Source organism: Schistosoma haematobium, chromosome 1 (assembly GCF_000699445.3).
Source record: "Schistosoma haematobium chromosome 1, whole genome shotgun sequence".
NCBI classification, from domain to species: domain Eukaryota; kingdom Metazoa; phylum Platyhelminthes; class Trematoda; order Strigeidida; family Schistosomatidae; genus Schistosoma; species Schistosoma haematobium.
Window position 1 is genome coordinate 72,014,961 of NC_067196.1, and position 17,555 is coordinate 72,032,515.

Genomic DNA, 17,555 nt, shown 5'->3' on the forward strand with positions numbered 1-17,555 from the left:
AAAATTTGTCTGTCCACGCTTACAATTACTGCCAACCATTGTGACTAGATTAGAGTTTTAGACTCTATATGAACACAAGTGTCAGAGTCAATGAAAAAGAAGGTACCACAGGACAAAGTTTATCAAAAAATCATACCTTAACTGAAATACTTCGAACTAAGACTATGGATGCTTTTTGAAGCAATAAGTACAGAAAAGCAAAGATAATCACAACAAGTACTAACTCACTTCCCTTTTTTGATTTTCCCAGTCCAGTTGTTCCATTACCGTTGGTTCACAGAAAATAAAACATTGTTCGTACTTGTTTGTGACAGGATTTCTAGCAGCAAAATTCATCACAAAGTCCATAACCATTTATTCTTTTAGTAGTTCATATTTGTTTACCGGTATATTTGCAATCAATATTCACCACCAAAACCTCGGTAAGAAGCTTTTCAGATCACTTATTCTGTCCAATCATACAATTTTGATATTGATCAAGAACAACTTTTCTGAGGTCTAAATGATTACTTTTATTCGGCGGTCTTTTAACTTGGGATGCTGTGTTTTTGTGACTTAATAGGGATTTAGCATGTCAATTGAGCCAACAAGGTCACAGCAATGGCTTCATCATGATTCACAACTGGCTGCCGATGCTGGGGTAACATTTGAACTTCAATATGTTGGTGCCATTCCAGTGCTGACATCCATAAAATCTGTGAATATAAATACCAGAACTCGAATTTGTCGGTAAGGTTTAACTTTGAAACAGCTTGACTGACTTTAAATTTTATTTATCTTTGTTGCTGCTTTTTACAATCTAATGTATTATGTAACTCATTTGCGATGGTAGCCCCAACCATATTTACATACACTTCATCCGTGAAGTTAAGTCTCGACTTGTTTGGGAGCATATTATTCATTTGTAATCTGTAAGGATAATTCAGTAGGAATACTCACCTGTTTTTTTAAAGTCATTATCGTTTTACGATCAAATCTAATCTAGTTTAATCTATATGGAAAAGTAATCATCAAGATAAAGAACTGCAACATATAGTGTCTATTCCGGTCTAAATAACTTCAAATATGGAGCGCATTACTATGCTTTGTTGCATGAAGCATGTTCCTGGAGCATATTCGGATGTTTTCAAAATGTAAATTTGTATGTCAATAAAAGTGACAATACATTCTGTTTCGAAACGTAAAAGGTTTGAAAATGGTAAAAGTGAGGATAGATTCACTGCTGTTAAAAGTAAATATGTATAGTGTCCTAACATAAGTAACTGCACATATCTCCAGTTTAATTTACTATTTCTCCATTTATACTTTCATTCTCTTCTTAGTCATAACTACTGATACTCTTTTGTTTTGTTTTGTATTCAGTACTGCTAGCGATTATCACTTCACACCTGCTGATATGGAGTAAACGTTCTATCTGAGCGACCTGAAGAAAGCTAGATTGACGTTCATATTTTCGCTGTCTGGGAAATCTAACCAACAAATGACAGTTTAATGCCATTTATATTTTAAAATACTTCTAGTGCTATAGTGTTTCTCTTTTGTTTCCTCAATTTTACCGCTTCTATGTTTAATAAGATAGGGTTTCTAAAGATTCCATTAATTCATGAGAAATTTTACTGTCTGCACGGTCCGGTACATTGAGTATTGTGACCATCTGGAAGTTTGTGTTTTCAAGATTCTCTACTTATATTTAGCTTCTAAAGAAATATCTGGTTATCATTATGCATAGATTCAGGCTACTAATTCAACCAGTATTTTTTGGATCTGTAACGTATCCTACCTAATTAAGTTTGAATAATCTGGTATTACTAATTAATTGTATGTGTATTTACCGATATTGTTGTTGAGTGACAGAATTTTTCTAAACTCAAAATGTTTACGTAAGGTTTTCAGGATCCCAAGCTTAACAAGTCTCTGCTTGTTAGTCTAGACGAACACGGAAGGACTGAGTACGTTTCTGGCTAGATGAAGGTTGTCTCTGAACTCACATCAGTGTTTATCGGTTTGGAAGTCGTGAATGACAATATCTAGCTTTAAATAGAAAATTCGATGTTAGTACTTCATCACAAACTGATACTTGTGATCATACACAGACCACAGTAAGTTATTCTCATATACATACTGAGAATAAACTGCTTTTAAATGCTACACTCAAATACGTCAGTAAGTAACAGGGAACCTGGGATACATGTATGCATCAACTCAGTAAAATGAAGTCATGATAAATACCAAAGTAATAGAAGTAATATCAGCAGAAGTAAGAAAGGAGCATAGACAGAATATGTGATTCGAACAGAAAGAATAGGCTGACAGAATATAGGGTGTAAAATAATTTCAAGAGTTAGAATCTAATGGAAGATACAGTAAATGTATCTGTATTGTTGCGACCAATTCTGAACGCTCTTACGCAACTTCTGTAATTATTTGCGACAGTAGTCACGCAAGATTTACATGTAGTGGTGAGTAATGTAAATGAATATCCCAACTAATTACTTGTAATCGCTTGTTTTGAAGTAAGGTAAAGTTGATATAAAGCATCATAATATTTTTCTGTTTTTTATTTTCCTTTCAAGCTTTTTGTTGATTTCTCGAAATATTTATTATCAAATACTACATCCTTATGTTGACTAATCGAATTTCATAGTGAGAATTGATTCATAAACTTCAGTCGGCATGAGTGTTTAGCTAGTTGTTATCGCTGTAACGTTTAATTTATGCAGAGTTACCTACTATAAACCTAAATTTTAAGGTCATAATGCGTGTATTTTAGCCTCTCAAGTTAGAAGGCAATAAGAATTGTTTACATACTCTTAAATCCTCCCATATTTCTCCTTGCAGTGCATCAATACGTCGTGTATGTGAAGATGTTGGTCTAAAATTACCAAGTAACCAACCAGTTGACAAGTCAATAAAACAGTTCATTGGCCCATCCACTGATATGACATGGGCAATCGCAAACGTATACCTTACAATCACATCACAAACACTAACTGTTGAAACAATTGATAATAGTGTGGTATGTGATACATCTAATTTTTGCGTTTTGTTTTGGGTAGATGCTTTCGTTGGATAAGCGATGAAATCTTAAGTTATGAAATTGATGAGTATTATTTGTTAATAATTCTGTCAGAAATTTCTCTTATGACGTTAAAAGTTATTGCATGAATTGATGGTTGAAAGTACACTAATTATTAGACATATAAACCAACTGAGAGATAGAAATGTTAGGAATTCATCGAAACCCAAACCTTTATCAATGGAAATATTATGCGATACATTTAATATTCCACTACCACCACAACAAGTTGAAATGAAAAAAATGGGCTGAAACCAAAACCTAGCAGTAAGTCATAAAGACAACCAAACAAACGGGATTTTTTCAAGTGGACACAAAGGTGAAGACATACGACCAAACTTCGCGAGGGTGATAATGTTTGGGCAAGAATGATAGTGGCTGGTTGTCTCCGTAGTCAGACTTGTAGATAGACTGACAGGTACTAGATGGGTTATGTATTCAATTACCATTATCATAATCGTCGGTTTTGGGTGCTGAAATATATTTACGTTCTAGCCAGGCTAATCACGTGTTCTTGATCTGAGTTGTGTTACAGTGCTGTAAAATAGACACTGGCAGCGAATCTAATTTACATATTCGTCTAAGGTAAATTAACGTCCCATTCGTGTGACGTGGAAAATCGAACGTTATAAAAGATGTAGTACAGGAAGAAAGGAGTAGTTCGTAGAAAGAAAGGTATAAAGTAATTTTAATTTCAGTGTTTAAGTGAAGACAAAGAGTGTATGCACCTACGCCATTGTGATCGATTCTCAGCCATGTCACCAAGAGTCTCCAACCATTGGTTACGATAGTCACGCGGACCATAATCAAGTAGTCTGCATCTACCGACATGGCTCAGACTAGAAGTTAGTGACTTCAAGAACTGGTACCACGTTTTGGTTTGGCCTCCCCTAACTTTCTTCCAACCATCCCCAACACCGGTCAGCATGGCGCGTCGTGGTATTCGGTGTTCAGGCATACGTAACACGTGTCCCAACTATATCAGTCGATGAAGATTCACAACCTCATAAACTGATTTACCACCATTCCCTAATACTCTGCGTCTAACCTCATTATTACTTACCCACTGATCCCAGCAGATACGAGCAATATTTCTGAGACCTCTGTGATCAAATACTAGTAACTTACGCGTATCCTCTACCCTTGATGGCCACGTTTCACAGCCGTGAAGTAGAACAGAACGAACTGCCGCGCAGTATACTCATTCTTTTATTGATAGACGGATATCTCGCCTTCGTCATAGGTGACGTACGTTGGCAAAAGCCAAGCGAGCTTTTCGAATCCGTGCTGAGATTTCGTCAGACACCAACCCATTAGGGCTGATCAGACTTCAAGATAAGTGAAGTTGTCGACGCGTTCGACTACTTCACTCCCTATCCTTAGTTCAGGTGTTGACACAGACCAATCCTGAAGCAACAACTTGCAATTAGAGGGGAAGAAGCGCATTCAAAACATTCTGGCATTGTTGCTTAGTGCTACCAAATGACTGGATTTTATCAACGTCTTTGCCAAACAGGACTGTGTCGTCTGTGTATTTCAAGTCGATAAGTGGACCTCCTGGAAGGAGATCATTGCCCGAAAATTCAGTCGATGAGAATGTTATTTCCATCAGTAGGTCTATGATGAAGTTAAACAAAAATGGAGAAAGTGGACAGCCTTGACAGACACCACTTGATGTTGCAAAAACAGGTGACAGTTCGCCATAAGCTCTGACTCGATTGGTAGTGTTCGAGTAAAGAGCCTTCACAAGGTTTATGTACCTCTGAGGCACACCTTTCAATGACAGACACTGCCACAGAAGCTTTTGGTCTACAGTCATATGCTGCTGCTTTTCAGTCAACAAAAACTGTCATTGTCGAACGCCGATAAACATGCTTGTGTTCCGAAACCTGACGAATGGTGATTATGTGGTCGATGCAGTCACGACCAGGTCTGAAACCAACTTGATTCTCTCGTGTTTGCAGTTCATGAGTTTTTTTGGGCGTCCGATAATTATTGAGGCTAGTATTTTAGATGCCATATTAGTTAAACTAATCTCTCTATAGTTGTCATAGGATGATTTTGACCCTTTCTTTTATATTGGGACGATCAGTGATTGTGACCAGTCAGATGGGATTACGTCCAACTACCAGATTTTAGTTAAAATACTAGTCAAGTTAATCGTTTAAACTGGACCACCATAGTTAAAGTCTGTTAGGTCCCGAATAACATAACTAATGGAACTTTGGGATCCCTTTATGGATCAATACTAAACGTATATTTTTATCGTATAATTGTTACATAACAAAACAATTCATATTCCTCTTATTATAAACTTTATTTTGACTTATGAACCATTATTATACGTTTTACCATTCTTGAATTATGCCCTGTCTATTAGTCACTGCCTCCCACATTCACAGCCACGTTTGGCCAAATTTTGTATAAATGTTATTTTCTATTTTATGGTACGTTGTGTTCTGTTTGATTGGTATATAAACCAAGTATGTTTGAAATATATGATTTCATATTGCAGAAACTGATACTGGTATTCTGGACTTAACTGGCTGGGCTAGGCGAAAAGCAGGGCCAATCAGGACTCTAGGCTGCTCGCACGTGTTCTACGCGTCCTTGGTCCGATCGATAATTCGCTGCTTCTGTTTGGCGGCTTTAGGCTATAACAATTGACGACGGGGATGGGATTCGAACCCACGCGGGGAAACCCCAATGGATTATCGGCTTTGGACTATAACAAAGACATCTGAACCAGCTGCTCTTTCTCGTCCTACTTTATGGCAGTGAAACATGGTCGGTAAGAGCAGAGGATATTTGTAGGTTACTAGTATTCGATCATAAGTATCTTTGCAACATTGCTGGTATATCCTGGGACCATCGAGTAAGTAATATAGTTGTTAGGAAACGGGTACTAGGCAAGGATGGCAAATCGATTGATGAAGTGATGAAGCTTCATCAGTTGAGATGGCTGGGACACGTGTTACGTATGCCCAACCACCCTGATCGTTGTTGCCACCTTGACGTGGTGGTCGGGCTTGCTTATTGTGATGAAACAACCGAGATATGCTGGTTGGAACAACCGTTCCTCAAGGTCCTACCATGTCAGAGAGGTCGGTTGAAGAGAGGTAAGTCTAAAAGTAGCAAACTCAAGGTCCGAAGGCGAAGTCGTACTGCTGACTGTGCAGAGGTGTGACAGCAGTAAGGTTGTTTCCTTCAGACAACCAGCATGACAGCGTTTCTCTCTTCCTACAAGGAGGGGTGGGGTTAAAAGAGGTCGACCCTAAAAATGCACACCTCGCCTTATCCCACGGATATTCGTCTCGGTGTTAAGGTCTCAACAGGTCGGAGCTAACACGAAAATTACTCATAAAAAGGTCGTGTGTGACCGACCTCAAGCAGTTGTTCCTTGGGCACTGCGGTCACTAAGACCACCTTTAATCCAATTTCCTTTTTAGGTACCTACATAAGAACCCTCCCATGGTGTGGGCAACCGGGAAGTGATAACCGCCCTCATACCTCTAACAGCACTCAAGACCACTGTATTCATAATCAATCTCCCTCTTCAATTCCTATTATTCCTCCTACATCGACTTTCAACACTAAAATTCCTCTTTCGGCTTCCTCCTCAAGTATCACTATAGCCAACGCTCCCACTGACTGCAGCTCGGATGAAGTGAAAGATGAATTTCACAAAAACGTTCAGACATAGTACTCGTAGCAGGTGACTTTAATTCTCAGATAGGTAGCTTAAACCAAACAGAAAGGCATTTAGGTGGGTATTTTAGTATTCCGAGACAGGGAACAGATAATGGTGATCATCTGCTGCAACTGTGCTCAGACAATCGTTTGTTTTTAGCAAACACTAATTTTAAGCATAAGGAGAGATCGTCTAACATGGCGACCGCCTGCACCAAACCAACGAGGGACTCAAGTAGACAATAATGCCATCAGTCATCGTTGGAGAGGGTCGGTAGAAGATTTTCGCTCATTCTGGAATACTCGCTAGGACTCCGACCATGCTCTAATACGGGCACGCATTTGCTTGCGCCTCACTGGACGCAAAAAATCAATACTGAAAAGACCCATCGGAACTGAATTGAGTAACGAGAAAACCAAAAGTAGATCCCATTAACAACTGAGGTCACACTTAGGTAGTTCTGAAAACGATGCATGGCCCACATGTTGCTTGGAAATATATCCAAACAGCTGTGGAAATAGTAGTGATATCTACTAGTGATTTAAACCACAGGGTTACAACTATAGTGAGATTAGTTTAACTAATATGGCATCTAAAATAATTATCGGACGCCCAAAAAAACTCATGAACTGCAAACACGAGAGAATCAAGTTGGTTTCAGACCTGGTCGTGACTGCATCGACCACATAATCACCATTCGTCAGGTTTCGGAACACAAGCATGTTTATCGGCGTTCGACAATGACAGTTTTTGTTGACTGAAAAGCAGCAGCATATGACTGTAGACCAAAAGCTTCTGTGGCAGTGTCTGTCATTGAAAGGTGTGCCTCAGAGGTACATAAACCTTGTGAAGGCTCTTTACTCGAACACTACCAATCGAGTCAGAGCTTATGGCGAACTGTCACCTGTTTTTGCAACATCAAGTGGTGTCTGTCAAGGCTGTCCACTTTCTCCATTTTTGTTTAACTTCATCATAGACCTACTGATGGAAATAACATTCTCATCGACTGAATTTTCGGGCAATGATCTCCTTCCAGGAGGTCCACTTATCGACTTGAAATACACAGACGACACAGTCCTGTTTGGCAAAGACGTTGATAAAATCCAGTCATTTGGTAGCACTAAGCAACAATGCCAGAATGTTTTGAATGCGCTTCTTCCCCTCTAATTGCAAGTTGTTGCTTCAGGATTGGTCTGTGTCAACACCTGAACTAAGGATAGGGAGTGAAGTAGTCGAACGCGTCGACAACTTCACTTATCTTGAAGTCTGATCAGCCCTAATGGGTTGGTGTCTGACGAAATCTCAGCACGGATTCGAAAAGCTCGCTTGGCTTTTGCCAACGTACGTCACCTATGACGAAGGCGAGATATCCGTCTATCAATAAAAGAATGAGTATACTGCGCGGCAGTTCGTTCTGTTCTACTTCACGGCTGTGAAACGTGGCCATCAAGGGTAGAGGATACGCGTAAGTTACTAGTATTTGATCACAGAGGTCTCAGAAATATTGCTCGTATCTGCTGGGATCAGTGGGTAAGTAATAATGAGGTTAGACGCAGAGTATTAGGGAATGGTGGTAAATCAGTTTATGAGGTTGTGAATCTTCATCGACTGATATAGTTGGGACACGTGTTACGTATGCCTGAACACCGAATACCACGACGCGCCATGCTGACCGGTGTTGGGGATGGTTGGAAGAAAGTTAGGGGAGGCCAAACCAAAACGTGGTACCAGTTCTTGAAGTCACTAACTTCTAGTCTGAGCCATGTCGGTAGATGCAGACTACTTGATTATGGTCCGCGTGACTATCGTAACCAATGGTTGGAGACTCTTGGTGACATGGCTGAGAATCGATCACAATGGCGTAGGTGCATACACTCTTTGTCTTCACTTAAACACTGAAATTAAAATTACTTTATACCTTTCTTTCTACGAACTACTCCTTTCTTCCTGTACTATATCCTTATATGCAATCTTTCTTGTATATATTGCCAACATTGTGTTAACTAATCCTATGAATCCGTTGTTCGTCTTGCTGTTCTAATGCCGTGTGGCAACTTGGACCTACGTGTGATGTTTTGGTATGTAGGAGCAGGTTGGAAGTAATCTATGGACGACCAGAACAAAACATGACACAAATCCATGATGTTACTCCCAAGTAGACTGGGCAATGTTGGTAGATGTAGACTACCTGGTTGGGATCCGCGAACTGATGGTTAGAGACCCTGAATGACATGGCTCAAAATCGTTTGCAGTGTAGCAGGTTCATCCATTCTTTGTGTTCTCACAAGTTCTAATCTTCTGAATTCTTCATGTCCCTTTCTTTTTACTCTTTCCATATTTATTTCACTGGATTATACTCCTAGAATAACATCTTCTAACCCTAATCTTTTCGATTACTGCTTATACTTTTACTACCTCTAGCACTATGGGATTTGAATAGACAACTGCATCTCTGTGGTAATGTGGTATGGCAACTCAAACTGATATGTGTATGTCCGAAATTCTACGTTGTTGCTGACTGACTGATTCCAGCTCTGAGTGCGAAGCTTCATAAGACCGCAAGCTATTATCCTCAATCGTATTGGCATGCGTACTTGTTAGGTACGACCTTCGAATTAGTAGTAAACGTAAGAGCTGACAGCTTGAGCTAACATTTAATAGTCGATCATAGTACATTTTTTTTATCTTTTATGACTAAGATACTACAGCTTCCCACAGTTCTCCATTTTTCCACTCGTTTGCTTCTCGATCTCTTTATCAACATAAATGTTTCTGACCGTGTGATTTTCTACGCTTTACTTACTATTGATTTTCCTTTCTCTTTGCATTGGAATTTATCGTGCTTAGATTTAATTGGCCAAAATAGGTATTTGTCTTCGCAACTTGGTAAAATATGCGTCAGTATTTACTTCAATAATTAGTGGTGGGTGAACTTATTTTAACGTATAATAATATATGTTCACTTGACGTTATTTAATAATTATTTCTTTTGTTTTATTTATTCAGTTATTATTCCAGCACAACCTATTCCTGGTTTCTTTTGCTTCCGCTGGGGATGCAGATACACCAGATTTCATTTGTTATGTGGCCAAAACAGATCAAGACACTCGTATGTGTTACGTTTTTGAATGTTCAGATGGTCTTGCCCAGGATGTAATTATTACAATCGGACAAGCATTCCAGCTAGGATATCAGGTGAATATTAACACGAATTCACATCTGCGAATTGTCATGGGCACTTGTCCTTTAGATTGTAGTTGTTTACCCTAAGTTTTGATGTAGAATGTTTCATGAAGCTTAACCAGGATTCTAGTCGTTAGTATAGCTTACTGACACTGTAAAAACTATTGATAACGTGTAGCAATTCAAAATAGATAGCCTAACATCAATAGCCATTTTCAGTCGCTGAGATTATTTCAAATATAATTTTCACATATTTTAGCAGACTTTAGTCAATAGGAGTAAAAATATCTAAAATTTAAAGGAAACGATTGCTTAATTTATTTCCTTGTCTGAGATGAAGTGTAGCCACTTAAAAAGATGCATGCTTGTGTTGTATTTTAATTTGTGAGTGCTAGTTTAGTGTTTTGATCACTGGGTCTTATGTCCATATCTCATCCCATTGAATTCGCTGTGAGCAGCCGAGTTGTATCTTCAGAACACAGTGTTAAACTTAAATCCGAACCCGTAAACCTGTAAATGAAATAAACATTTTTATGGTCGGTGACGAAGCATGTTAATTAGTATAAGAATTCGGCGTTTCTGAATATGTGAGCATAAAAATGGTGATCATTCATAGATGGTCCTTTATTTCATACGCTTTGTTATAAAGAGTAGATTTAACTTGTTATCAAATCATTCCAATCTTTTTATTCAACCGTTTAATTCAGTATGTCATCAGTTATGATTGGTAAAGTAAAGTTAACTAAATCACTACATTTTTAGCCAAACCCGAGTCTACTATTGTTACTTTTGATCAAAGTTCACGTAGTTTAGTTTCCTCGTGCTCAAACTATGCCTTGCATTATTGGTTGATTACTGCTGTAATATTACTAGTTTGTGATTTGATCTTGATTATCGTAGGTAAACCTGTATAATAAACTTCGAGACTGATGGACTAATGAATAAGCAAGGCTGATAAAAAGTGTATTAATACGATCGTACCCCATGTGTGTTATTTTCCCTAGTTTTGTATATTCAATTTACCCTGATCAGATAGAAAAGGAGCAGTTATATTATTTAACTTATCAGACGTTAGTAAACAATGAACTTTTAGACCATTTTTAAAGCTATTTTCACAACAAAAAGCTTTCACAATTTAAACATTATTCCTTATTTTATTTTTTATCATTATTTTAATTTATTTTATCAATATACTGTCCTAACTACTCTCTATTTATTTTTGTATAAATATGAACAAAATTAGGATTTCAAAAATTCTAAACCACAAAATGTTAATAAACAAACATCTCCCATTAAATTAAATTCATTGGATTCATTATTTTCTCATCACCAAACATTTCAAACAAATATATCAATGTCTAAAAATTCTCTTAGTAATTCAAACAAACCTTCATCTATTAATAGTACCAATTATCATGTGAGTTAGTTTTATTATTTACAATTATAATGTTTAATGTTTTCAATGTAAAATCAACAAAATATATATGTGGTTTTGTCCTATTTGATTTATCTCTGTTAATTGACAAATTTATATTGGCATCGACTATGAATGCATTCAAATCGATAGACTTTATGTCTGGTTTGTTCAAGGAATAAATGTACATATGTCGTTTACTAGTAGGACTCAAAATGAAAAACTTGTCACCCTAGATTCATTATTTGAATTCTTGCTCATACAATTTGCTCTCGAACCGGTACTACTGTGCCTAATTAGTGACTAAAACTGAAAAGCTAATGCACAGATTAAGATACTAAACTATGTGGAAGTAATATCAACCGATAAACTATAAAACGAAATTTCGAATGATTTTTGAATAGGGTAGCCTAATAGGTGGAAGTTTTCATTTAGTCAACGAAAAAGAATGTTATAATAAGGAACACATGTTTCGCCAGTTATCAGGAACTCCTTTTTCTTACCTTTTGTTTAATAGACTAAAATAAGCTATTACTGAAAAGTAAAATCTTGTATAGATGCCTTTATGTTACGCTTGATTTCATCTTTGGTATATCTGATGTGTCAAGGTGTTAGATAATTTACAAAAGTGGATATAGCGATTGTTCAACGTTTGATACTGATGATATTTCCTCACTATTTTCTCAGGAAAGATATGAATTGAAATCAGTCAGTAATGAATGATGTAATTTTAAAATTCAGGAAGAGTTGGAATAATGAATGGCGCAATAAATAAATGAAGGGGAGGGGTAATGTTACCAGAGCAAAGGAAGATTTATTACTGTTTCTTTTTGTATACATAGATCTTGTTTTAGACGTTTGATTGCTATCGCTTCGGCAAATTTCAAAAGGTTTGAGTCTGATTGCTTGTTAATCACCTTGAAGGACTTCAGTGTATCGACTTCGTGTCCTGTGTCAAGGAGATGTCTTGCGATGGCACTGCTGAATGCTTTTAGTCCGTTTGATCTTAAACTTTTCGGAATAATAATCTAATAGATGAAGCAAATGATTTGATACAAATAGAAAAATCTATTATGCAAGCTGCAACACTAACAGCAAATCCCCGAAAATCAGCGACTAAAAGATGAGATCAAGCACAGAAAGAAGTTAAGACTTCAATGGTAGCTTCTTCCGTGTCATTAGTTATTATACAGAGATCATCGGTGTATTCTAAATGTTTGATTGACCAGGATTCATTGTTCTGATCTTTCAGGTCAATTTCTTTCAAAGTGCAATCAATTGTGTGTTCTAGAATACGTTTGAAGACTAGATTGAACAGGATAGAACCTTCTTTGCTTCCCTGTTTTACTCCTCTATACATGGTGAATTTTAAGTTTGTGTTTCTTAGTAAGCCTTTTGAATTGTCTAGCAGTTTTGCTATGCACGAGTTTATGATTTGTGATTGACATGCCTCTGCTAGCGCATTCAAGGTTAATTGTTTTGGTAAGGTACTGAAGGTTTTCGTTAAGTCCACAAAGATTTTTGGTAATGTCTTTGGAGCGATTTGCTCTTTATTTGTGGATTTCTTCGTTGTCTATAAGTTTGATTTCTTATTGTAGCTGAGATGTCATCAAGCATTTTGTACGCTAAATATATATCATTTTTTTCAAATATGGCATTTATTTCCTCAGTTTTCTTTTGAATATAGTCTTCTTCGACCAATTTTATTTAAGAAAGAAGCTAAGACTTCAATGGCTAAGCAATCCAAATCATTTGGTTCATCTATTAGATTATTATTCCGAAAAGTTTAAGATCAAACGGACTAAAAGCATTCAGCAGTGCCATCGCAAGACATCTCCTTGACACAGGACACGAAGTCGATACACTGAAGTCCTTCAAGGTGATTAACAAGCAATCAGACTCAAACCTTTTGAAATTTGCCGAAGCGATAGCAATCAAACGTCTAAAACAAGATCTATGTATACAAAAAGAAACAGTAATAAATCTTCCTTTGCTCTGGTAACATTACCCCTCCCCTTCATTTATTTATTGCGCCATTCATTATTCCAACTCTTCCTGAATTTTAAAATTACATCATTCATTACTGACTGATTTCAATTCATATCTTCCCTGAGAAAATTATATATATATATATATATATATATATATATATATATATCATCTAATGTGTTTTTCAATTCCATGCGTTCTAATCATTATTTCTATATTCTGGAACCTTCCCTTCCAAACTTTATTTATTCGAAACGAAATTTTATGACCTCATTAACTCTATCAGAATCTTCGCTTCATCATAATACATATATTCCTCCCTAATCACCCCCTCATCTGTATATCAATAACTGTAATAACTCTGATTTTCAAATATTTTAGGTTGTGAGCAGCTGAGAACCTAACGAAATAAAATGAATTCATATTATTCTGCACCGATCTTTGTTCTTGCTCATAAATCTATCTATACCTGTTGAGAACAAGTTTTACATTACACTTAGACTGTATATTCCTTCTCATCTATCTCATTGATTTTAAAATTGTGTGATATTTTCCCCTATTTGAAAGTGGATTATTCACTTACTATTAAATTATATTTTAAATTTTCATTAATATTACTCTTCTCTACAATATTGTTTATTTTCTTCCAGGTATCTGCCAATACCAGTACTTCCCTATCAAAAGAGAATACGACATTAAATCAAAATACTTCTATGCCTGATAATAATGTTACTCATCAACCAGTAGCTTTTGATAATTTTATGGATTTTGAAGATAGTGCATGTAATGTTTATTTTTATTCATTATTAAGCAATTTGTTTTATTTCAAAAATATGGGTGTCATGAATAAATGCACTTTTGAAACAAAATCAGAACAGAAAGTAAATGTTTGATGTAGTAAAGACTAATAAGTAGTTTTTTTTCAAAATCCTTTTGTTCAATTTATTTAAATAAAAAAGCAGGATAGTATCAAATGACTTAATATTCACGAAGTAACAATTATTTTATTACTTTAACTCACGCTTGCATATTAAGTCCTGCAATACTAAACGACTTAAATCTTAAAACTTTTCCTCCTAATTCACAGTAGTCCTTGTTTATAAGTCCCAATAGGAAGGACTTCCAGGACACAGAATGCACAGTCATTCAATTCAGCTAAATTATCCCCATTGTCGCTTTTGGATGTTAAACGTGGTAGTATCTCCTTCCAGTGTCATCGTCCATGATATGTTGTTAATAGTATAGCGTTCACTTCAGTTCCCTAGAATAAAATCAAACTATCTGAACCATCGATGTAAATATTTAGAAATAAATTCATCTGTACTACGGATCATTCTCTATTAGTATATTTATTCACCCGTGTTAGCAACTACATCAGATTAAAATAGTGAAACAGTTTGTCCTTGTGTACTTGGATTGTCTAATAATGTACTTTTTGTTTTGAATAAATACTATCAATTAAATTATAAATGGTCAAATTATCTACTTTTTCATTTAATTGATTTCGCTCCAATACTTGAGCATCATTTTTCTAACTTATATCTATGCTGGCATCATTTTAACTTTTATAATGACGTTTATTAATTTAGGTTTTTGATGAGGAAATACGTATGTTAACGTGATCATAATTATTTTTCATTGACACGGATTGCTACAATTGACTCCACCTTAGATTATGTGCCACAAGGTTATATATATTTACTATTTTTATACGCAGGGCATCTTGGTAACGAACTTTCTTCGGGTAATCAAACTGATAATGCAGAATGCAATAAGCCATCCTGTGGCACTACAAAAAATTCCACCCAATCTAATCAAAATGATTTAACACAACAGCCTTCCTGCAACATTAATAAAGTCGCTGGTGTCAAATCAATGTCTAATGTAAAGGCACCAGTTGGACTTCCAAATTTTGAACATTTAGAACCAGTAGGTGAACCTTGGTATGTTGGTAAAATGTCCAGATCACAAGCCGAAAATTTGTTGCGTTATGATGGGGATTTTCTTGTACGTGCTAGCATTCAGCAGCCTGGTCAGTTTGTACTAAGCGGCCTTCAAGACGGAAAATATAGACATTTGTTACTGGCCGATCCCAATGGAAAGGTAATATTCTGTTTAAGGCAACTTCATTAACCACACCATGTTTGCAAACAAAATTTCATTTATCTACTAAAAATCTAGCAAGATATTCTTTAGGTTAGCATGTTGGAGATAGATCTAATTGTACGATATCAGCTAAACAACCGTCAGATCGAATTTCGTTTTGCCTGACACAGATCTATCAGCCACAGTATTTCGTTAATTTAAACACCCGATTTCCAACCATATGGTTAGGAGTCTGAATCTTGATTTCATCACCTCGATTCGTGTGGTTTTTCCGAAACAAATGTAGCTCAAGTTCAATTACAAAAAAACTCTTGGACTCATCTAATTTCAACCTCTAGTGTACGCTTACAAAAGTTCCACGAATAAAATTCAATGTTACATTTCAATTGATAGTATTTGTATAATAAACTTGTAGTTAATACATTACAAATATCGGGACGATTTTCACTATCTTAAACTTGCTTTGACCCGTTAATTATGTGTAGTAACCACCCAATGTAATCAGATTATTTCACAAAACTAGTGGAAATATCACAGTTGTTGGTGCATTTTCCACGTTGTCTTCTGAGGGAACTAAGGCTGGTTACTTTGGATGTATTAAACAAAAAATATCATTAAAGAGGAGCTTGCTGCAACACTACCGGTTTCTGACTAGTATCAAATTGAGGAATTTGTATCCACATTATGGGGAAAAAATTTGTGAATTCTGGATGTTGGAAAATTATGTTTATTAAAATTTTGAACTGGCCTAGATCTTATATGCATGTTTTTGACAAATTTCAGGTACGTACAAAAGAACGAGTATTTGATAGCATACAACATCTTATTGATTATCACGTACAAAATGGTGCGCCTATTCGTTCACTTGACAGCGAAATAAAATTAATATTTCCGGTATCTACACATACATTTTGCATTTCTTAATTCAATTCCGCATGTAAGTTGTAATTACTTTTATGGACTCTCGTTGTCTACAGTGTCCATAACAATGTTTAGTAGCAGGAATGTTTGTAAGGTCTTAACCTCGTATATCAATGGACCCAAATAACATATGCTGTGTTGTGTGTTAGCGAGCAATTTTAGTAATTATCGACTAGTGTACACCGATTTGCCACCAAAGTTATTACTCAAATTTACGTATATCCTCACGTCATTAAAATGGACATCTACATCGAGAGCGAAACGTACTATAATCTGATTGACAAGCTTGTATGTTGAATCTAAATAGCAAACAGCATGTTTTAATCACCTATTTTTAAAGTAGAATTTGTATGCCAGGTGTTAATTCAGCAATGCATTTTGTCTAAGCGATTTTACTGTCCATTGCTACGATTAATGAAGCTTTTCGGATAAACTAATAATTTTAGCAGTCAACTGTTATCATATTATGTAAATAATCTCAACATCTTTGAATTTCAGGATCTTTGACATAGGTGCACAATTCAGTGATAACATACCAACAACTCAACTTTATCTCTGTGATCTAATAACTTTATTTTATATCCCATGCTTATATTGTTAAGTTATGCTTTCTCTATCAACTTTCTATTTCATAACATTCCAAAACTTTGTGTAAATCGACTTACCTACTTTTATACTAAACTTGTGCAACATGCAATAATATTTGGCTGTAATTTATTTTACATCACATTATTTTACTAGTGACTTTTTTGTTGCTTTTCTGCAAATTAATCACTGATTTTGCGTAATATGACTTCTATAAAAATCCTGTAAAATTTTCTAGACTTCAAAATGAAACGACAAACCAATGAAGTGTGGCAAGTCATTTCATGTTCGTTTTTAAATACATTACCTAATGATTTCACAAATACTGGGTTGTATATCTGTACGAATAGATATGGTCTGAACTTATCACAGACATGTAAGCATTAAAAATCGTACAGGTACTTAACTCTTCAAGCTCTATACACTAAGTGCTCCATGTGAATCGAAACTGTAAGTAATGGAACGTAGTTCAATAAAGTTAACTGTCACTTACATTTTGACATATACAAATACAGTTCAGATCTATTTCATGTGATCTTAACTTGCTTCAATTTGTGAAAAAATTCTAACGCAGCAAACGTCAACGTGAA

General features: G+C 35.9%; 1 protein-coding gene across 1 annotated transcript; it reads left to right on the top strand.

Moving 5' to 3' along the window:
- The first annotated feature begins 519 nt into the window (after window positions 1-519).
- On the top strand, window positions 520-17,480 carry SHC1 (sporulation-specific csd4-like protein). Its single transcript, XM_051209600.1, has 8 exons — window positions 520-729; window positions 2,839-3,016; window positions 9,774-9,962; window positions 11,194-11,367; window positions 14,004-14,136; window positions 15,071-15,456; window positions 16,243-16,396; window positions 16,879-17,480. Exons 1-7 carry the CDS (start codon window positions 572-574, stop codon window positions 16,381-16,383), a joined length of 1,359 nt encoding a protein of 452 aa, XP_051075056.1. The 5' UTR covers window positions 520-571; the 3' UTR covers window positions 16,384-16,396; window positions 16,879-17,480.
- The last annotated feature ends 75 nt before the right edge of the window (window positions 17,481-17,555 follow it).

Excerpts from the sequence above, each read along its gene's own strand:
- SHC1 (XM_051209600.1), top strand. The coding sequence starts at position 572 with ATGTCAATTGAGCCAACAAGGTCACAGCAATGGCTTCATCATGATTCA. Across the intron at positions 9,963-11,193 it reads CATTCCAGCTAGGATATCAG|GATTTCAAAAATTCTAAACC; the intron begins GTGAATATTAAC and ends GAACAAAATTAG. Across the intron at positions 15,457-16,242 it reads TGGCCGATCCCAATGGAAAG|GTACGTACAAAAGAACGAGT; the intron begins GTAATATTCTGT and ends GACAAATTTCAG.